We start from the raw sequence: 22,457 nt of genomic DNA, 5'->3' as shown, positions 1-22,457 counted from the left end.
CCAGTAAATTAAATAATTGTTGAAAGGAATGCTCCCAAGCAATGTTAGAAGAAGGAGCCCAAAGAAGTTGCTTTTCAAAGTGGTTAGCTTTCCTCCTTCTTCAAATTGCTGTTACTCAGAAGTCTTCAAACAGGGCTCCAGGAAAGCTTATCAGGATTCCTCAATGAAAAGATTAGTGAGAGAACAAACTTCCCTACAGCTAAATGACATTGTAAGGTAAATTATCAAAGTACATTGAAGGGGCTGCGTGGACTGCAGGGATCAGGGATCTGCATGCATGTGTCAGAGCCTCAGACTAATCACTGGTAGAAACTGTTACATTGGTGCCTTGCAAGACGAAAATAATTCGTTCCGCGAGTCTTTTCATCTTGCGATGTTTTTTGTCTTGCGAAGCACGATCCGTCGCAACTGCGCCTCTTCAAGCGGCTTTAAGAAAAAAGCGCAAGACGTTTTCGTCTTGCGAAGCAAGCCCATAGGGAAATTCGTCTAGCGAAGCAACACAAAACCGAAAAACCCTTTCGTCTAGCGAGTTTTTCGTCTTGCGAGGCATTCGTCTTGCAGGGCACCACTGTATTGCAAACCTTAATTTAAGCTACAGACTTAGCTATTTAAACAAATTAAAGACTTCAGTGGCCTGTATGCAATAGATCTGTATCCCACAATGCAAAAGGCAGTGACTTTCCATTACGAGGCATGAAAAACATTTGCTTCATGAACCCAGGGCTGGTTTCTTCTTCTAAAATGACAACAAAAATTCATTGTGGGTATCTTCATTATAAAAGATGAACCCACAGCCTCTTCCTGAAAGAACTGTGCTTCTGTCATCTGTTTGTTCTATGAGGAACGCACAAATTCCCCCAATCTCAAGGGGGAAGCTGCTTGTGGCCCAGGTGGATAGACCGTGCCCCACTGAACCCACAGCTGCTGCAAAGATGAGAAAGGCACGTGGACTGTCATTCCGATTGCTTTTTGCATTCACTGTAGAGACAGTGCCCCTGAGGAATGACGGGCTAGAAACTTCTCTATGAACTTTTTTCTGTCTCTGGAAAGAGCAGTTCCCTGCAGGATAACAGGAATGTTGGCATCATCATAACTCATAATCACAATTTCATTCCACCACCCCCTCCAAGGATCTCTCAAGGTAGCAGATGCAGAGTATTCCCATTTTAACTTCATCGTTGAGTTTGCCTGATTAGGCTGAGAAAGTCACTGGTCCACTGAGCTTCATGGCTGAGAACAGAACTAAACTATATTATGTATTTGGGAGCTATCCCTGGAAATGGCAGCCCTGTGTCAAAATCTCCCACTCCCCATCTGTAACATCTAGTACAACTTTCCCAGTCCCTTGAAATTATTGCACTGTGCATTTTCCCATCCCCAGTCCACATCACTGGATCGTGGGAGACAGGGAAATTCACAGGGTAATTAATGGCTTCAGAATGTGAGGTAAGTTATGCTAGACATTACAGAGCAGGGATGGCAAAACTGTAACACAGGCATTTTTGGCAGTAGCCCTGTGTTCATCATAAAATTTAGTTTCTCCCTGAGTGGGAGTGTAAATCTGGGTTTCCTTGTCCCTGCCCAACACTCAGACAACTACACCACACTAGCTCTTTGTTTTTTCCGTTGGTGGCTTCTAACTTTTGTTGCTCTCTTTCAGGTATGTCCCCTTCCACCCCCTGTAGTTTTGCATCATCGGCTTCATCCGTGGTTTCTGCTGTAGGAGAGCGGAGACCGAGGCAGACCACAGTGACAACAGTGCATACAGGGACCAAGTGATCCAGACTGCTGCTGCCCCTGCCCTCTGGAAGAGGTCAGAGGTGGGGGGAGTGCCCAGGCAGGCGTGGAGATGCAGGCAAGCCTTCTCCCGGGTGATTTCATCCTGCATTGCAAGCTCAGTGAAGGACTGGAAAGAAGGATTTTTTTAAATGGCCATATTTTATACTGCAATTCTGAAATGTTGCGTTTATCACCAACTGCAATGACTCTGGGAGGGTGGGAAGGGTCAGATCTAACAGTATCTGGTGCTGAGTTAATGAATCCAGGAATGTTCTAATGGACACTCATGCTAGTTCCTCAATGATTTACTCTATTTTCAGTGTAGGTAACAGTATATGCTTTTTCATTAACTAAAGGTCTCAACTGGATTATTTAAATAGAGGTGATTTCTGAGCATTATCATTTTCTTCTTTTATTCTTCTCCATATTTCTATCTGTGTTGGTTTTGTTCAGGGGTAGAAAGCATACACAATTTTGCATTAACCTTTCAGATCAAAAGGGTTTCAAATGCATATTATTCTTTATCTTAGTTCCTAACATTGGACTGCAAACTAGTCTGGATCTTTCAGTGATGTGAAAACTAACTGTTTTCTTCCACTTCATTTTGAGAAAAAGTTGGTTCCCTTCCCATCACATGGATGCTTACTCAGCAATGGTCTAATTCTGAGTTGGAGCTTGTGAACCTGCAGCCAAGGCTGACATTTGAATATGAGAAAAAACAAAATAGTACATTGGATTGGAGCAAAATGCCACTAGCCTGCCACTTCCTGCTGGATTCTGACGTCACATAAAAGTTCCACCCAAGCAGTCCTACTTTACAGTATTGCTCTCTCTCTCTCTCTTGGTATATCTGCCTATGCCACCCCTGATTGGGTTGTTTTGTTTTTGAGAGGGACAGGATCAGCGAGGAAGTACAAACAGCCATGTGCACAATACCCACATGACAGTATACACAAATGTACATATTTGTTTTCCTATACCCATGTATGCATATATATGTAAAGTAGCTCTTAGTGTGGTGAGCAAAGCCCATTTGGGATGCCTGGGTGAGTTGGAGCCGTCTCGCCTACCTTTTGCTTCTAGCTGTGCTGAGAGTTTTGAACTCTCGTGTGACTGACAGGATGATGATGCTATCACAGGTTGTCTCTCCTGGTGTAGTGATCGGTCTTGTGAATGCCCAGGCACTTCTGTGTAACATGTCTGGTAGAGATTTTGGCTCAGTGTCTCCTGTAAAATCTTACCTAGGAAATGGTGAGTTACAATTCCTGATGTATGCTGGAGCATACACAAGACCAGTTACTGCATATGAATTCTCATGCTGTGGCAGAACAGTTGTGCGAATTAGCCTTCACTACTGTAGATTGCCACAAATGAGGCTTGCCAAAGCATTCTGAAAGGCTTCTGAAGGGATGTGGAACTGTGGCTAGTCAATAGCACAGGGCATCAGCAATTCTCATTGAATTTGCTGTACTACTTGAAATAATGTGTTGTGTTTTGCAGTGTTTTGCACACTGAGAGCTTCTTTAGCTAATTCAGAGAAGTAGCAAAAGTTTGAGTAGCTTCCTTTCCCCACAGTTTCAAGTTTCATCTGAAGGCAATGTGATGTGCCTGTTCTTTTCAGAAATGTGTATGTGTTCTGCCGTTGCTCTAAGAATGTGTAACTCCTTCCTTATGTGGGGAGCAGAAGCCCAACAAATTTATGCTTCCTCTCTTTCCACGTGTCTGGAATGTCCAGTGCAACTTTTAAAATATAAGTGCACCAAAATATCGGGAACGGCCTTTGAAAGTTCTCCATTTTAAACATCTGTGGTTATCCGTCATGTGACAAAAGCACACTGTGAAATGGAGGGCTGCCTATGTGTATGTGGTTATTGTTAATGCATACTGCACCAAGGGCTGTAATTTGTGATTACAAGGAAGGAAAGGGCTGAGCTGAATGAGCAAGATCCCTTGGTAGGCAGGCATTCACCCCAGCTGGTCATAACAAGAAAACTTGGTTTCCTGATTTAAAATCCCCAGTGAAGCTATTGTCCAAAGTACATTTTACAAATGCAGGCATCTGATCTGCTACAAACAAATAGGGCCACTCTTTCTTCTCTGCTATGGGATATACTTACTACTTCCCTGTGTGTATAAGATATACAGATTTTGAAACACCTGCCCAATTCTGAGTGCATTAGGCTTCATTGGAAAATACCTTATAAATTCATTCCATGCTTCTCTGGTGACCCTCCTGCCACGTTTATGTCAATTGCAGTTCAGTGGCAGAAGAGATGCTTTGAAACCATCATGCTTCAGGTCCTGTGCTTGGCATCTGGTTAAAGGATCTTCCAGAGAGCAGGACCACTGCACCAAGGCCTTTGGGCAGCTGCTGCCAGTCAGTGCAGAGGCCATTACTAGGCCAGAGGGACCAATGGTCCACCTTGGCTTAAGAGAGTTTCCTATACCAGCCTGGTCTTCCTTGTATAGAACAGCAAGACGTAGTTACCTAAGAATTGTCATGCTCCTCACAGCAAGCATTCAGCTTGTTAAGCATTCCAATTCTAATATCAGCCAGCCAGCTGCCATGGGTGCTCACAGACAGAGCAGGAAGATGGAAACCTTGCTGGTACTTAGTGATGCTTAGAAGACCTCCGAATGTATTCAACAGCAAATAAATATGTTGCAAAAGACTTTGACATATCCCCCCCTGAAACTTAGAAGATGTCATTTTAGATCAGACTCCCTAAACAAGGAAGTCTAATAGAGTCAGCACAGACACCATATCACTTGAGCCCTATAAAGTTATTACCCATGACAGATTTCAGTACTGGTTGTGTTCATAATTTGGAGTGAGACATGGAGCCATTCCTGAACCAGTTTTCCCTACAGAAAAAATCAGCAACCACCATATTGTATTCTACTGTACACAGAAACATAGTCTGTTGACCTTACAGGAGTTTTCTAAAATTCACAAAAGAACATCTGACTTTTCCATTGTGGCTACTTAATACTCAAGATATATCACTTAGTAAATCCAACCACAGATAACACCAGCTGGCCTATAGCATCTTGGGAATCTGGTTCTTGATCAAGTCCCTTTTGATCAAAATGTAGGGTTGGGATTAAGGGAGAGAGAAAATTGCTTCCCCATATGTTGCATTGACCATACACAGTCCCAGTGTAAGAATTAAACTCAACAAACGCTCTATAGGCATTTCAGCTAAATACCACCTCCACTATCTACTGTCTCGGTCTTTACCACCTAAAACCCAAAGCCATGTATTATGGATTTAGAGCAAAGCAGGAGTGCAAAAGCCTGTGTGGTGTATCTGCTGCTGAGCTTAGAGTATTCTAGACTGCTGGTAGGGACTGGGTGTTTGAACGCTTCTTTGCATAAAAACTTTCCCTGCATATACAAAATGAGTCTGTCCAGGAGATGGTTCAAGGGTATTCTTCAGGGCAGAGTATGAATGGAAATAAAGAAATATTGACATCCCTTCTACCCAGAATACCCAGCACGCTCTTGATCAGTGCACATGATATTGATGCTAATGATACGAGGGAAAGAGAAGGATGTTTGCCATGCTAGGAGTGGTGGCCCGATTCAAAAGGTACTTCAGTAAAACTTTCTAGATGGCATAAGCAAGTGAACCAGTATCAGGGTGCAATCCAGCCAGAGTTAAACACAGTTAAACCCCATGTATGTCAATGGGGAAATTGTGCAGGTACTTAAGTTGACATCAGAGGAACTGACATGTACTTAACTTTGGCTGCATCATTTTGTCGACCTTTTCTCTCCCCTGCTTCTTTGCATTCAGAAGAGTAAAGGCTGTCCATATTTCCTTATAATCTGAGTAATGCATACAACCCTTTTTATCCGAGTTATAGAACAAGTTTCTCTTACACTTTGAAATCTTGTGGCAACTAAGTGGCTTGCTTGTTTATTTTATCTAGAGAGAAACCTCATTGATGTTTCTGTTTTCTGTAGGTCAAAGCTAATTCAATTAAGGTTAAATCTTTATGGAACCAATTCTAAGTATCAGGATTCAAGCAGCTGAAATGTATTCCCTTTCTTTGTTTTGTCTTAGGATGCATACCTATGCAACAGAGTGATTTCATCCTGCACCTCCCAGGTTTTTAAAAAATAATCTAGTTTTTAAAGTTTTCTGGAAATGGGCAGTGTGAAAGCGTATGTTTACCAGCTCTATTTATGTCATTTATGTCATGGACACTAGCCAATATGTGCCCACAACAGCCGTACATTTATATGTGGTGAATGTGCATTTATCATTTATCCTTTTTCTGCTAGGAGGAGAAACAAATCTTCCCCCCCCCCCCTGGCAAAACATGTTGAAAGCCAGTTTGGCCAGGGCCCACAATGACAATGGGGTGGGAGGGATGTACATTTGTCTTGTGGGCCGTGATGAATGTATCTGTCTCCAGCTCTCAGAAAATGCTAGATTTAGTCACAGCCACACACATGATTTGTTTTGGGTTTTATTTTAATTTTTCCCTAATAGAAAACATCTCCAAATGTTGGTAGGAGATCACTGCTGGATAGACAGTGACACCAAAATGAAACTGCATGAAACTGCTTTGCATGTTTTCAACTGAATGCTGTTTTTATGCTTCCCTTCCAAAGGTTTGCCTCTGTGTTAATACACATTCCAAAGTCCTAGGCTTCTATGTCTAAAATGCTATTTTGTAAAAACAATCTGGCTCCATAGCTCATTAACCATAACTTACTCCAGCTAAATGCAAAAGCTAATCTGTGAACGAAGCATGGCAATGGCAAATAAGGTAATTTTTTCCCTCCTGTTTTGAACACTGTGGTTTCTAAAACAAGATCAGCTCTATAGAAAGACCTCTATCTATGCACTGGTCCATTGTGCCTGCAGAGTTGAGATGTCAGAAACAGAGTCCATCAACTATATTATTAAAACAAAAAGTAGCAGGAAATCTCATCTGCAAATTACAGCCACAGAATGTCACAAAAGTTCCATCACTCTGACTTTGCAAGTAGAAAGATACTCTGCCACATGATCCTCAAAGTGGTAGTCTCTTATTTGCGCTTGGGTCCTTGATTAAGGATCAGTAAAAGCAAATTAGTTGACCAAAACATGTTTTGTCCGCTATTACCACTCTTCACTTGCAGTGCTCAAAAAAGAGATTATTTTATCGTTCTCCATCAGTTTGTGCAGCCGGATCCTGAGGTTCAGCAGGCCAGGCCTCACACAAACTGCGTCTCTTCCTTGGCTGGTGCGTTTCTAGAATCCCCTGCAAGAAGCAGAGATGCCAAAGCCAACAGCTATGGAAGGATTATCCCCAGGGTAGGAAGTTTGAAAGCTGCTATTCAAGACTGAGATGTACATAGAGTGAAGCCATGCACACTTTGAATCCTTTCTCCAGGGAGCACTTGGCCTCCAAGGCTTGCACTTACTTAGCAGAATGTCTTATAGCTCTGGGACCAGGCTGCTGCTGCAAGAATTTGCATGCATGGAATAGTTATGCACAGTGAACAAAGGACTGGGCTGTTTTGCAAAGCATCAAAGATCAGAATGTGTTTTCAATTAAGTGATTTCTGTTGCGCTCTATGATATCTGGCTCATGTTTGTCCACAAAAGGCTCTCCAACATTTTCTCAGCTACAAGATTAACTCTTTGTCTCATATTTTGCCCACTGGAGTTCCACTTGTGTCATTTCTCTCTCATTACTCTCTTCTTTTTTGAGGCAAGTAAAATGAGCAACAACTTTGTGGTAATCCAGTCTGTGACTGTTGAAAATGTATAATTCATTTTAACTCTTTGGTGTCCATCTTTGGATCTAAAAGGTGGAGTGTAATTGAAAATACATAGAAAGAGCTGTATTACTACTCAGGTCTGGCTTACGCTCTTGAAAAGTGCAGTTTCAACCACCACTAAGGCTCCAATCACACGTCACTCTGGGAAATATTAATAGATATTATGGTTTTCTGTCACACTGGCAACATGTGTCCTAATGTGATGGGCCTTATCAGCTTGGCACATAAGCACAGACTCAACCCAAGACAGGAGGGTGGGGGAAATGTCTGATACCTGGAGCTAAAGTAAGACAACCTTTAGAGTTGGCAGAAATCACAGCATTCCAGGTCATGTGAAAAGTGGGCCCACCCCATAGTTTTAATAGTAGCCAGTGCACTAAGCTGCTCATTTAAGGATTTAAAGCAAAAGGATAGTTCTGCTTAAAAATGTGCTTCAGATTTCTTTGGAGAATTAAAACTGACGGGAGTCGGGGCTGTGTATCCATTTGACAGATCCACCATAAACAGCCATAATCTACTATACATGTTTTAAAATCTCAGTGGAAAACTAAGGGCTGAATTGCTTGTTCTGATTTGGGGCAAAGCTGTACTACAAACTGTAACAAAATCTCAAAGCTAGGTTAACTAGCATGGCATCCCACAGAGAACTCTGGGAATTGTAGCCTTGTGAGAATCTGTGGATCTTATTTCTTTCATTGGCGTGTAGCACCCATAATTAATATTGGAAAGTGAAATAACTGGAAGTGGGATGTCTGGTCATGATGGTTCCACAGATTTTAAACTGGTTTATATTCGCAATATAGACAGGCCCCAAAGGTTGATTCTCTGGAGCACTCCGTATGTGGCTGGCTGATTTGATTTTCCATCCTGCACTGGATATGGATATACTATGGATATACAAAACCTTATTTCTTTTTGCAGTTATGCCTTTCCCAATACCAATGTGTTATATTCAAAAATGCTTACTAGCTAAGCAGGTACGTGATTTTGTGTTGATACAATTTTTTTATCATTCCCAAATTGCACATCATTGTGAATGTACACAACTGGCTTAAATATACATTGTTCCCAGTCCAAATATATGCAGACTTCTGGGGTTTGTGCAGGGTGACAGGCTGCCAGTGTGATAAAAATAATCTGCTAATCTTGTTGATCTGCAGAAGTCAGGAATATTCACAGCATACTTACATCACAGAGAAGCTGGTGGAACTGTTTCTCACAAGCATGAACTGCAAACTCTTCACCACCACCTTTTAAAATATGGGCTAAGTGGCAACCTGCTCAAATTTATTATTTCTTTGTGAGCTTTTTTAGCTGAAGCTTTCAAAGTAGTGCACAGTAAAACTGATTAAAATAACATAAAAATAAGAACAGATTTCAAATAAAGACAGTCCATGTGCAAAATCGGAAGTCAGCAGCAGCGGCAGCCAATTCCCCAAAAGCTAAGGGCTAACACTGAAAGATGCAAATTTTTGCCTGTGGAACTTGAGATGCAGCCAATATAAGAACATTTCAGCGCTTTGAAGTGGCAATTCAGAAGGCCAATCTGGCCTCTGAATAACTTGGAACTTCAAAGCATGGCCCCCTGGCTGTTCTTCAGTTTGGGGGGTTGGTGGGGTCTCATAGGGGGGCTTGTGATGTGTGCTTGTGAAAAAGGATTGAAGTAACTGAAGTCAAAACATGCATATTGCATTGCAATCTGATCTTGGGGGGGGGGAAGGTGGGCTGAATAACCTCTATACACAGTTGGTCATGTGCATTGACCTTAAGAACTCCTTTAGGACTAGGTGGAAGTATTTTGGAAAGCTCCCAGCAGTGTTATCATCACATATCAACATAGCCTCACAAACCATGATATTGTGCAGTTTGACACCAGTGTTGCTGGCAAATAACATGATTGCTGATTTCAACTGGTCATTAGGTTACATCTAGGGATGTACTTTAATCATTAGACATGTTAGTAAACTCAGTGGAGTAAGAGATAATTCATTCAGTACTTTAAAGAAAGGAACAATATTAGTTTACAACATTTCTTCTTTCTGTGCCCTCTCCTACTGTTCTTACAACATGTAATCCTAACTCGGTACCTGGGAGTAAGTCTCACTGAGTTCAACAGGGCTTACTTCTGAGTAGACATGGTTAGGAGTGCAGCCTTCATTAAGAGAGCCTTCTCAAGGGACTCGTGTTTGTGGGGCATTAGCATAAATAGTTTGTACAATCCAGCCAAACAGAGCATTTTCAAGCCCCACTAATTTCAGCTGAAAGCATTTAAGAATGTATTTAAATCCTCCATTGAGATTAATGAGATTTTAAAGTGCTTTGCTTTGGATAGATCATGCTGAATATCCAGGTTTGAGGCCGCAGTCTGACACTGCATGAAGTAGCATGTCCAGTGCTTTAAGTGAACTTGCAGCAGAATCCCATGCATGTGAACCAAACTTAACAAAATTAAATTCATGGAACTTACTCCCCCGTGTGTGTACAGGGTTACAGCCTTAAACATGCTGGACTTAAACATGCTGGACAGCATTTTTGTCCTGATCTGGCAAGAGATGTCCACATGTGGAAGTTGCCTTGTACACATGGGTGATATGAAGATGTGCATCGCTGCTGCAATGCACCTCCAAGCCCTGCCCAGCTGCTTGGGTGCTTCTCCTAATGTGCATAAGAATGCACATCTCCATAGCTACTCACTGTAACACATGACTCATTGTTTGCAACTGGAGCTGGATTAGGAATAGTGTTTCTAATTGGGAATCAGCATTTCATGCAAAGTAGTCGTTCGTTTTAGCTTTTTAAAAGCTCAGTTTAATCAGAGGAAAAAACCTGGAAATATTCCTCAAGCAGCACTTATGTCAAAACATCTCTTTATTAATATTATTTTTTTAAAGAAAAAAACAAAGATGCAAGCATGTTTTATAAAATAAAATTTTAATAAAGCATAACAATTTAATCCAGGAATGTCAGTGTGCCTAATATAATAAGTCTTGTGATTGGTTCAATTTCATAACACCGTCCTTGTTCCAAGAGAAGGAGAATTGTGTATTTACTCAATGCATGTAAGAAGACATTGCAAAATGTTAAACCTGCGTAAGGAGTTTGCGATGCTGCAAATTGTTAATGGGGCTACTGTTGCAAATTATTCTCTGCCTTGACAATCATGTATACATATCAAGATTTCTATCATAATGATAATTTAAGGGATATTAAGAATGGTTTCCTCCAATAAATCCAATTTAAACCACTTTATAATGAGACATTTATTTCTGGATTTACTATGCATGTGTGTGAGACAGAGAAGATGGGGAGGACTTGTTGGCTGGTTTGGTGAATGTTTATCCTGCTTTTTGCCAGTCAAAGCCTTCAGAGTATATCACAGCTGTCAGGGCTGCCTCAGGTCCCAGCTCACAAAGGACCAACGCCAGTTTCTCTTTATATACAGAAGTGTTTATTGAAGTTCATTTTCCGCTTCACAGCCGAGGCGCGCAGCCCTACGTCTGTTACGCTAGACCGTTGAAGTCCTGTCTGAGTCAGTCCCTCCCCGGCACCAGTTTAAGACCCTTGCCTTGCTCCACCTCCTTCTTTCTTCCCTCTTCCGCAGGGTCTTCCTGCCCGCTGGGGCTTCTCCCCTCCTGGATTCCTCTGACGCTGATTCCCCGGATTGTTCCCCCTCCCTCCGGCGGGCTTTAGGACCTGGCTCCCAATCCGGGCTCTCTGTTTTCCCGCGCGCCTGTACATTTGAACTTGGCGCGCGCGCCCAGCTCCCAACCTTCCTTCTGATCGTTACATTACTCCCTTCTCTGCTTCCCTCCTCTTCCGGGAGGATGGCTGGTTCTGACCTTCCCTCCATTCCTGCTGACGGAGCCGCTCCCCCTGACACACTGGAACTCCCCCCCCCTCGCCACGCTCTGGTGGGGAAGCTGGTCCTGATCTCCAGCTGCCGCTTTGGGATTCCCCGCTGGCCCCTTGTCCCTGATGCGCCCCCCCTGGGACCCCCCTTCTTCTGACCACCGGCACCCCCTTCTGGGAATCCTCAGATTCGCTGGAGAGGCTCATGGAATCCCTCGGACCACTGTCATCCTCCTCCCCGCTGTCCTCAGATTCTTCCCAATCGCTCTCCATCTCCTGTCTCCCCTGTGCCTCTGTCCCTGAACCCCTGACAACAGCATTATAAACTAGGCAAATAAAAATGTAAGAAACATGCCTTACAAAAGCAGGAGATTACTAACTTTCACTCACCCCTGCAATTTACAGCTCAAGGACTTGGCTGAAGAAATATAGTATGGATGACCATCTGAAGCGTCAACTGAGGGCTTGTCCCACTGCTTTCCCCCAGGAAAAAAAACACTCTGCAGCACTGGATCAGCAAAAACAGCAATTGGGTTTTCTGCAGATTGCTGTTTCTCCGATTTAGAACTAAACAGCAGATTTTCCCAAAAGCTTCTCCACTGCAATTTCTTCCTGCTAACCCAACTTAAATAGAAGTTGACACTGGACTATAAAGACACAGGGTTGAAGAGGAATTATCATTTTGTCATCATTATAAAAATCTGAGCCAGTTACTACTCACTAGGTTTGGGTGCAACAATATCAATCCCACAATTTTAAGGTGGCTTGGTTATATTGCTGTACCCACACCTTGAACCAAAATATGCCTGAAGTGATTCTTTGACTGAACAGGAATCATTTTATTCTCTTGAGCCATTTGGCTTCATGCCTCACATTTTACTCGCTGTAGCAGCCAAATCTTTCTTAATTTTTGTCTTAATTATGCTTGGGGGGGCTCAAATTATTTGGAAAACATGAAAATGGTGTCTTGTCTCTGACAGCAGGTGACCTGGAATTCCTGAGAGGACATTTGTGTTTTTAAGGCAATAACAACTGTTCCTCAAGACACTACTATGTTACTACTATTAAGGCTGCAAGCCTAAATCATTGGGCTGATCAGTTCTGTCAGAAGTAACCACTGAATCCAGTCAGACTAGCTACCAAGTGCCTGTGTCTAGGATTGCAACCTTAATTATTTTGTGAGCCTACTTGCACTTAGAAGCTTGACTGGAAACATTAAATACCTCTCTAATAAGGGAAGAACATACAAGAGTACATAATAAAAATAAATTGAATAAATGGTAACAGAAGTGGCATAATTTAGGGTTGCCAAGTACAATGGAGGACTGTTGTTGCAACCCCATGTTTAACTGCTTCTCCCAGGTGCCTGGGAGAGAAATGATTTCACTGTACTCCAGCAAGACAAGTCTTATGTTCTGTCTTTTGCCAGATCATTTTTATTGATTTTCCAAATTTTAACAAATCATACACAAATTAAAACAAATTTAATACAATTTTTCCAAAAATTGAATTCTTGCCCCCCATCCTCAATATGTTCACAATTTCCTCTTGCTACATTACTTTCCCTGTTATTTCTAATTCACATTCCATTCCCTAGAATTAACCTTATATTACTTTTTTTTTTACTTATCCTTCTATCCATTTGCCCATTCCTGCACATACAATATTTTAACATTTCCATTATCTACATGAGGTGCTCATCAAATTGTCAATACACAATTGATCAATAATTATTATTTCTAAAATAAATTTCCTTTCCTTCCTTCTGTGTGTATAAAAACCTAATAGTTCACTTTCTTTAGATGTTTTCTCTTTATTTCTTAAATGCACTGTCCACTTTGCCCAAGATTCTTCCTGTCCAAATCCTCTTTAATTGTCAGTCCACGTATCTCCTCTCACCACTTATAACCTATTGTCCAATTTAAAATAGGAGTTTCAAGGATGTTTTCCCCATAACAACTAGCCCATCATGTCAGGGAAAGGCAGGCTGTATTTCCTTGAGAACTTTGGCAATTCAATCTTTGTTCGTCCGCCCCTTAAACCAAGTAAACGCTCACTGATGTATCCTGCCATTGAAATTTCCAAGGTTGCCTCTATATGGATAAATCTTCTTCCTAGCCCGTTTGCCATTCTTGTTCTTGTTCCTGATGTTACAATAAATCCTTTTGAGCCGAATCTTGGTTTTGGGTCATGCCAGAACCCACCTACATTTCCAATGTCATGTCATGAATAAGTGAACCTGCAAAACCTTTACTGCTATTTAAAAAGAATGGAATTCATATGGAATACTCTCACTGTTTGGGTGCATATATGTGCTTCTGTGTAAGGACAATGCTATATTGTCCATTGTTCTGCCCCTTACATGTATATAATGAAGTTTAAATAATTCTCTCAGCTTTTCCGACTTATTGTCCCTAAACAACTGTGGAACAATTTTGGGCTCTTGTGGCAACACATGAACAAAAGGCTCTGTACAGAATCAAGGGCCAAAGAGAGAGGGCTGCTTGCAGTCCCTGACCACAGTGCAATCTGTGATTGAGATCAGTTTTACCAGTTAATTAGACAGCAAACCTGCCAGTCTGATATTTCAGTTTCCCCAGGACAAGCTGCAATCACAGCCTTAAAAAGAACTCAAAGTTCTATCCCACAACTGGCAAGTGTGAGCTTTTGTGGTCAGTGGATTGTCCTTATTCAAACAGAGTGAAAATGGTTCCCCACAAACCACAGTTTCCTGCATATTGGAAAGAGAAGTCTTCTTGAAGAAGAGAAAGACAAAATGAGACAAACTGATGCTCCAGGTAAGCACATTGTGCCTCATTCAACCACAGCAGATGGACATTATTTTCTATCTTTACATTATGAGCAAACCAGATGCCTGGAGGCACAGGGCCTTCTCGGCAGTGGCACCTCCCTGTGGAACGCCCTACCATCAGATGTCAAGGAGATCAAGAACTACACAACATTTTATATTTACTGTAAGCTGCTCAGAGTGGCTAGATGGGCAGGGAATAATAATAATAATAATAATAATAATAATAATAATAATAATAATAATAATAATAATAATAATAATAAATGGTGGTCAGAGTTTTCAGCATTCTGTTCTGTAGCAGTTTCTGTACTTTTGTCCTAATGAATCAGATTCTGCAACCATGGCAGCCAAACTCTGTGTCAAAGTGACTTCTATAAATGGAAAATAAATTGTTGTGCTTTTCCATCACTTTATATTATTTGCTTCAGTTTGCATAGTTTCACTATTTGTGTTTTGATAGGGGCAAGTTTTGGACAGTATTTGTGGGTTTTTTATGGTGAAAAAACTGGGACAGAAGAGTTGGAAATGGGAAGGGATATTCAACGACGGGAGTGTTTGATAGTTTTGCTATGCATTGCTTATCCTTCCAACTTCTTATTTTCAATGAAAGCTGCCCAGATGTTTACAAGTTTTTTGAAGAAACAGAGCAGGCTAGGAAAACCGTTGTTTTCAGGGGTCAGCGTAGGCATATTCATATTTAGCTAGATAACTGGGACCCCTGGGCGGAAGAAAGATGGGGGTGAATTAATAACGCAGAGTTTTAGAGAATAAGAGCTTTACTGAGGTAAAATAAACTTCTTCATAAACAACATGCTTCCGAATAGTTTGACTGAGATTCCATACTGACTCTGCTCACAACTGAGGCAGACGGACTCTGAACAGAGAGCACAAAAGAGAAACTGGCTGCCAAGTCCCCTGCCAGAGGGACTCCCCAGTTAGCAGTCCGGCCTGGAGAACTTGACCAGGCCCAAATGACTGGGCGGTCCCAGCACTTCCCAGCCTGCTTGGCTGCTTCTGTCACAAGATGGTGAAGGAGAAGCCGCAGGAAGGCAATGAAGGAAAAATGAGAGCGGCAACATCAGATAAGAGTTTGAGACTCAGAGGAAAGTTCCAAGGGAGTCTGTATTTTCTCAGAAGAGTCGTTTTCTGAGGGTCTAGGACAGGATGCCCAACTCCTCCCTAACCCATTAGCCAGTGTCTATAGGTGAGGAGTTTGGTGAAAAAACTCTGAATAGCTCATTAGTTTGCACAGACGTTGTGTGCCAGATGCACGGTGGGATGGCAGACTGAGAGGGCACACCAGTCAAGAGGCTGGGCAAGATTTTATTTTCTCTCTTCAACAAGAACAGAACAGCTACAGGAAACACTGGATTCCACCCAGATAAAATCAAGTTCAGGGCTACCCAGTGACTAGACTGTACAGGCAGCTCCCCATTTACGCATGTTCGAGTCATGCGCAACCAAACACATGCACATCCTCTCAAACCCCGAAGTGGCAAGAAAATGGCAAAAACGGCATGAAGACAGCAATCCCCTGAGCCTTTGCACTGACCTTTAAGGCCTGCGGAGAGTTGGGGTTTGAGCAAGGAAGTTTGGAAGGAGCAATTGTGGCAGAATTGGGTAGATTTTGGGCACAGCTTTGATGGACAAATTTGCCCCAGGGGTCTTCCCCAGAGGGAATCAACACCAAGATCAGACAAAACCACAAGTTGTTTATTCACGAAACTGCGCTGGGCGGACACTCCCCAGCTCATGCTGCAAGGAGGGAGGGCCCCGGCCTGTTTATATCATAGATACTTTATACCAGTGGCACTCGGAGCCCTCTCTGGGCACGCACACCGTCACCCCAGCACAGAGCCGGCAGACGGCGAGGGCTCAGCTCAGCCTGGGCAGCTGAGCAGCCGCCTTCCTCCTGCGGCTTTACACACCCTCCGGCCGGGGCCAATGGGAGGCGTCGGGCAGGGCGTGTCACGTGGGAGCTGGCAGAGGAGGGTGGCATTGCTGGCGAGCTTCAAGAAGCCACTTTGTTCCAGCGCCGGGTAGCCAGGCAGGGCCGCCTCCGCCCCGTCCTCGTTGCCCCTCACCCAGGCCCCACTGGCCGTGCCATGATCGCCTCCCACTTGCTGGCATCAAGTGCAGCGGTGAGGGCGTGCCCGGGGCCACAACGGGCACCCTGCGCAGAGGCCGGTTAGAGCTGGGCAAGGGAGCTGGGAAAACACTGTTGGAATTCACTTTCTCTGAAAGCAGCTCTAGCTGCTGCAGAAACAAGTATCTTAGCCTAACGGAGAAGATGACAAACCCAGTCTTGTGGTGTTGGTGTCCAAACGTATTAACTACACTTACCTTCATGAAGGCAGACCATGGTGCTGAGAATGGGTAATTGTTAGGTTAATGAACAGCAAAAAGATCTCTATGCATCTTCTCTTTCAATGCAAACACTGAGAGAGCTTGCCTAGACTTCACACAAATTCCCCAGATGCAATGCAAAATGGTAACCAGGCAGGCACTTCTTTCTTTAGGGCTAAATAGCAGTCAGAGTAGTGGCAGCTACTGCAGATTATGCACCAATTCAGCTTAAATTGCCGTCTTGGCACTTTGCGATAAATAAGTGGGTTTGGGGTTGCAGTTTGGGCACTTGGTCTCTAAAAGTTTTGCCATCGCTGCTTTATACCCTAAAGCCCGTCCGAATTTCCCTCCTTCCATCTCCTATTGGTTAGGAAATTGCAGTTTACAGACTTCCGCCTATTTCATATTCTCCCCTTGATATGTACCCCCACCATTACATACATCACATCTTGATGTTAATTAGCTGTATCTCCACCAGGGGTGCTTTGCCTACTAGTTATAGCCCTTTTAAGCATGCACAATAGCTCTCTTAACTGCTCTCCTCCATTTTTCCTCGTGATTCTGAGTCACCCACAAGCTGTAGGCTGCTCTCAGCGAATTCTATATTTGTTACCACAAGTTTCCTCTGTCCTTGCAAAGCAAGCAGTCTTGCAAGCAAGCAGTCTCTCAAGCCATTACCACAGCAAAGTGAGACCTGGTCATTTCTTCACAACGCAAGCGGATACAACAGCAGAGCGAGGCATGCTAAGCTTTTTCTTACCCATTTATCCCACAAGCTTGGAGGAGGTTTTGGAGTTTTTGAGAATAATTTATTTAGGAGTGAGAAGTAAAAGTTCTGTTGTGTGTTTTCAGTTGGTGTGGGTTCCATCTGTTTTGTGTGTGAGCTCTTCAAAATCAAAAGTATTCTGTGCTCCAGCTTGTATATTCTTGCTGCCTGCACACCCAAAGCCAGATGAGGTTGCATCTTGCTGCAAAGACAGATGTCCGTCTTATCATCATCATCGTCATTTTTTATTTTTATGCCGACCTTCCACAGTTAAAAAAACAATGCTCAAGGCGACCTACTGCATAACAAGATTTACGTAATTACAAAAGTCATAAACAATAAATAAACCACATTTTTTAAAAATGCACAACCAAATGGGGAGCAATTTCCACATAAATCTAAAATTAAGAATACAGCATTAATATCACAGTTTAAAATGACATAGGTTAAAAAAATAACAGCAATTTAAACAAAACAAAACAGAGCCCCCTCTGCCCAGCAGCAGCAGCAGCAGCAGCAGCCCTTTATAGAGCCCACCAGGCCAGGTGGTGAGTGGCAGGACTGGGGCCCTCGGGCGCTGAGCAGGGGGTCTTAATGGGCTTATGTTTATTTTCTGCATGTAACTAAGACTGCAACAGGGTTAAAGAAGGAGTATTGTTAGAAAAATATGAAACCAAAGGAAAATCTCCAGTTAATTAAAATGAAAAGAGATTATCATTCACTGAGGACAAAACAGGATTCCAGTCTCAGAGATTTACAGCATAAAAGGTCATCTGATTATTATTATTATTATTATTATTATTATTACTTTGGAAAATTCCTACCCACAGTAGTTTTATGTGTGTAAGACACTCAGTGTAATTTGATGGGAAATTCCCAATAACCCCATGTTATATGATCTGAATTCTGTCAGTTGAACAAGGTACTAAGTACCTGCTTAACCTGAAATGCTTCTTTTCTTGATTAAGTTAATTAATTAAGTTGACTAAGTTTTCTTGATTAAGTTAAGTGCATGTTCTAAATAGAAGTCATCTTTCAAATTTCTTACTCATCTTTCAAATTTCTGACCTTATAGCCTCTTTCAGGGATCAGGAACCATCAATGTGCTTTCTTTTGGTTTCGTGACCCAAATCAAATAAGAACTGCAGCTTTTCTTCAGTATAAACATGCAATTTATGTCATTTTTACTATCATATTTTCATTGCATGTTTTGTGTGTGTGTGTGTGTGTGTGAGAGAGAGAGAGAGAGAGAGAGCTCTGTGGCACAGCTCTATCAATCTCCTTACTACTACATTTTAGCTCTTAAAAGCCTATCTTGGCATTAAACAGTAGATAGATTATTTTACAATGATGATGATGGTACAGTGCAAGCCAAAAAACCCAAAATAAATTAAGGCCCTTCCCCAAGGAACCTACTGTCTACAGTGGAAACAAAAAGGAAAGAAAAAAATTGTATTGGCTTTCCAGATTGCATATATGTTTTCAAAGCCACTTTTGCCAATTTAGAACATCTGGGAGTCTTTATCCTTAGACCTTGTTGCAGTTGGGATGAAGACTGGATGGCATATAGATCAAAGACTGCATCAAACAGGTGGGTTTTGAGAAAGCATTTAGTAGAATCCTAGAACTGTAGTGTTGTAAGGATCATCTAGTCCAGTGTTTCCCAAACGTTTTTGGGCAACGGCACACCTGTTTACCGGGAAAAAATCTCGCGGCACACCACCATTAAAGCCCCGCCCCGTGACGTCAGCGCGCAGCGTCACGCCGGGAGGGACGCACAAAAGTTAAAGTTTTTTCCCTTCCCCTTGCCGGGGTGGGAGGAGGCAGCAGAGCGAGGGATTGAGGGACGGCGGCAGCGGCTGTTGTGGTGGTGGCGGCGATAGCGGGCGGAGGAGGAGCCGTCGCCGGGAGTTGCTGCTGCTGCTGCTGCTGCTGCTGCTGCCCGGACATGCCGGCCTCCTCCTCCTCCGCTGTCTCGCGCGCCTCCCTTTTGCGCGCGCTGCCCCGCCGCTCGGCACCAGCACCGCGGAGCCGCCCCCGGCTCGACGCGGATCCTCGCCGCCGCCCCGCCTCTCGCCGCCCGACTCTCCCGCCTCCCTCCCACGGCACACCAGCCGGTGTCTCACGGCACACTAGTGTGCCGCGGAACACCGGTTGGGAAACACTGATCTAGTCAAACCCCCTGCAGCGCAGGACCACAGCTAAAGAAATCCTGAAAGATGACCATCCAGCCTCTCTTGAGGAAATTGCTGGCATGTGGGGCGGGAAGGGGGGAAAAGGTAGAGTCATTTTAAGAGACCATTTAAGGCAGTGGCTGGAAGGGATGCAGGTGGTGCTGTGGTCTAAACCACTGAGCCTCTTGGGCTTGCTGATCAGAAGGTTGGCGGTTCAAATCCCCGTGACGGGGTGAGCCTCCGTTGCTCGGTCCCTGTTCCTGCCAACATAGCAGTTCAAAAGCACGTCAACGTGCAAGTAGATAAAAAGGTACTGCTTTGGCAGGAAGGTAAACGGTATTTCCGTGCGCTGCTCTGGTTTCGCCAGAAGCAGCTGTACGCCGGCTCCCTCGGCAGGTAAAGCGAGATAAGCGCCGCAACCCCAGAGTCGTCCACAACTGGACTTAATGGTCAGGGATCCCTTTATGTAACACAAAAATCTTTACTAAAAACAATTTTTAAAAATTACCCCTTAAAAAAAATTACCAGTGGTAAAAGTGAAGGACCCCTGGACAGTTAAGTCCAGTCAAACTTGTCTATGGGGGTTGCGGCGCTCATCTCGCTTTCAGGCCAAGGGAGCTGGCGTTTGTCCACAGACAGCTTTCCGGTCATGTGGCCAGCATGACTAAACCGCTTCTGGCACAAGAGAACACCATGATGGAAACCAGAGCACATGAAAATGCCGGTTACCTTCCCGCCGGAGCGGTACCTATTTATCTACTTGCACTGCTGTGTTTTTTAACCGCTAGGTTGGCAGGAGCTGGGACAGAGCAATGGGAGCTCACCCCATCATGTGGATTTGAACCACTGACCTTCTGATTGGCAAGCCCAAGGGGCTCAGTGGCTTAGACCACAGCGCCATCTGCTCCCATTTAAACGTCGAGGGGTCCTTTAGCTTCACCTAATCATCAATGACCCTACACGAGCAACAAGTCAAACAGAGATGAATAGTTGTTATTTATATTATGAGACAAAGAATATGAGTTTCATCTAGTTTTGTTCATCTTATCCCCATCATAGCAGTTGTTTCAAAAGGTCAGTCAAGATGCCATTAGGATTTATTCATAATTCCTCAAGTTTCAAAAATAATTCACCTGATTCCCAGAATTTGCTTTTGGGTGCCAAATCTGATTGTCCACAAATAAAAGATCTTCAATGAGACATCAGTACTTACCTTCCGGTGCAAGGCAATCTCAGCAGCAGGCTCAGTTTCAGGATTATGCCTCATGCTAGAAGTCCCATTGATGTCCATGGAATCTGTGTGAGTAAATCTGCAGAGGATTATAATTTTCCTGTTCTCTCTCACACTAGAAGTGAAAGTACGGTACATAATACTTCTGGGACCAGAACTGCAGGAAATACCAAAGAGGGCAGGGTCCCTTACCACTTTTAGGCTGACATGCCATATTACCAGAGTAGCATTGCTGTTTTCACTTAGCTGGATTCCACACAACTGCAGGAATTTTGAACAGCTGAGTCATGTGGGAACACGGTGAGAACAGGAGGCTTAACTGATGGGCGCTTGGCCTGGTCCAGCAGGGAATGTGTGAATGTGCCACCTGTTAAGTATCTTCCATTCTGCTGTTAAAGAGGAGTACTGTCAGAATAAATATGGCAACTCTAGTGAATCACTGGATCCCAGTTTAAACCTTACAGGAACACAGGAAACATTTTTATGATCTGACATGCCAGCACCGGAGGAGAAAAAAATTTAAACACGTAGCGAAGTTCCAAAAAATAGACCAGAGGCAATTGTACTTCATCCAGCAGAGCTTTACTGGTGCTGAAGGCAAATGAGCATAATGGTCACAAATCCAATACATTCAGGAACACTAGAACAAAAAGAGATAGGAAACGGAAAGGCTCCTCCTGGTCTTATTATAGTAAGTATGACCTTGACAAAAAGATAACAGAAGCTGTTTAAACCAGCTGTACTCAGCTTTCCAGAAGAAATAATCCAAACATCAGAAACCTTCTTCCTGCTTCTTTCACACAGAAAGAAAACTTTCTAGAACCATCTTGAACTAAGCAGAACAGGAAAGATCTCTACACATCAGATCAATTCTTTCTGTATTAAGAAATGCAAACTGACAAGATCACCATCTCATAGCTTAGTCCTGCCTCTACCTGTGGGGAAATCTGCAGTCAAAACGACAATTATGTTTGCTAAATAAGCATATGAAGGGGTTGAGACTTCACAGAGTTCCTGCTTCCTAGAGAAGTTGTAGAGGGTATGACATTACACATGTCTACTCTCTGTGGTGGGAAATAGGACAGCGGATCTTAGTCCTTTCTCCTTTCTTCTTGCCTCACTGTCTGCCTTTCTTTCAAGCCAGCAATGTGAGCAGATATACATGGCTGGGCTCTGCTTAGAACCCAGACTCCATTTTTGAAACTACTTTTGTATTTTGTAAGAAACATTTTCACCTAAATACTACTTAGAAGTACTTAGCAGTAAAATGTAAGTGAACCTTTTAATTTTTACTAAAGCCTGTGGTTTATTCTTAGCAATGGGTACAAACAAGGGAAAGGTCAGCAGACCACAAACAAATAAACAGGGATAAAAGGTGTTCTTGCCTAATTCTTAGCTTCCAGTATGCTGCCAAAGTGCCCAAGTGATTCCACTCTGCTAAAAAGGGCTTCACAGCCTGATAACTCTTGTATTTCTCCCACACACTTGGGACAGGAGGTTTAAATGTTAATTGACAGGTTTAATCCTCCATCCATCGCCATCCTCATACTGACTGGTGGAAACTCTCCAAGGTTCACGATGGAAGACCTTCCCTTCTGGCGGTGGAACCTGGACCTTCGGTGCTCTACCACTGAGCCACAACACTCTCCAAGGTCAGTGAGATTTTTACACTCTCACATCCATCTCTTCATTTTAACAAGCCCAGGCATTGTACTAGA

The 22,457-nt window shown here is 43.2% G+C and overlaps 1 protein-coding gene across 1 annotated transcript in view; it reads left to right on the top strand.

The window, feature by feature from the left end:
• Positions 1-10,813, top strand: part of CAMK1D (calcium/calmodulin dependent protein kinase ID) — a 214,236-nt gene extending 203,423 nt beyond the window's left edge. Inside the window, exon 11 of the mRNA XM_083464223.1 lies at positions 1,661-10,813. Coding sequence (XP_083320349.1) covers positions 1,661-1,779 — 119 coding nt within the window. The 3' untranslated portion in view covers positions 1,780-10,813. The remainder of the gene's footprint in view (positions 1-1,660) is intronic.
• Positions 10,814-22,457: the final 11,644 nt, after the last annotated feature.

Source organism: Podarcis liolepis, assembly GCF_965112155.1.
Source record: "Podarcis liolepis genome assembly, chromosome: 10".
Classification (NCBI taxonomy): domain Eukaryota; kingdom Metazoa; phylum Chordata; class Lepidosauria; order Squamata; family Lacertidae; genus Podarcis; species Podarcis liolepis.
The sequence above is the reverse complement of the archived record's forward strand: the minus strand, read 5'-3'. Positions and strand labels throughout refer to the sequence as shown.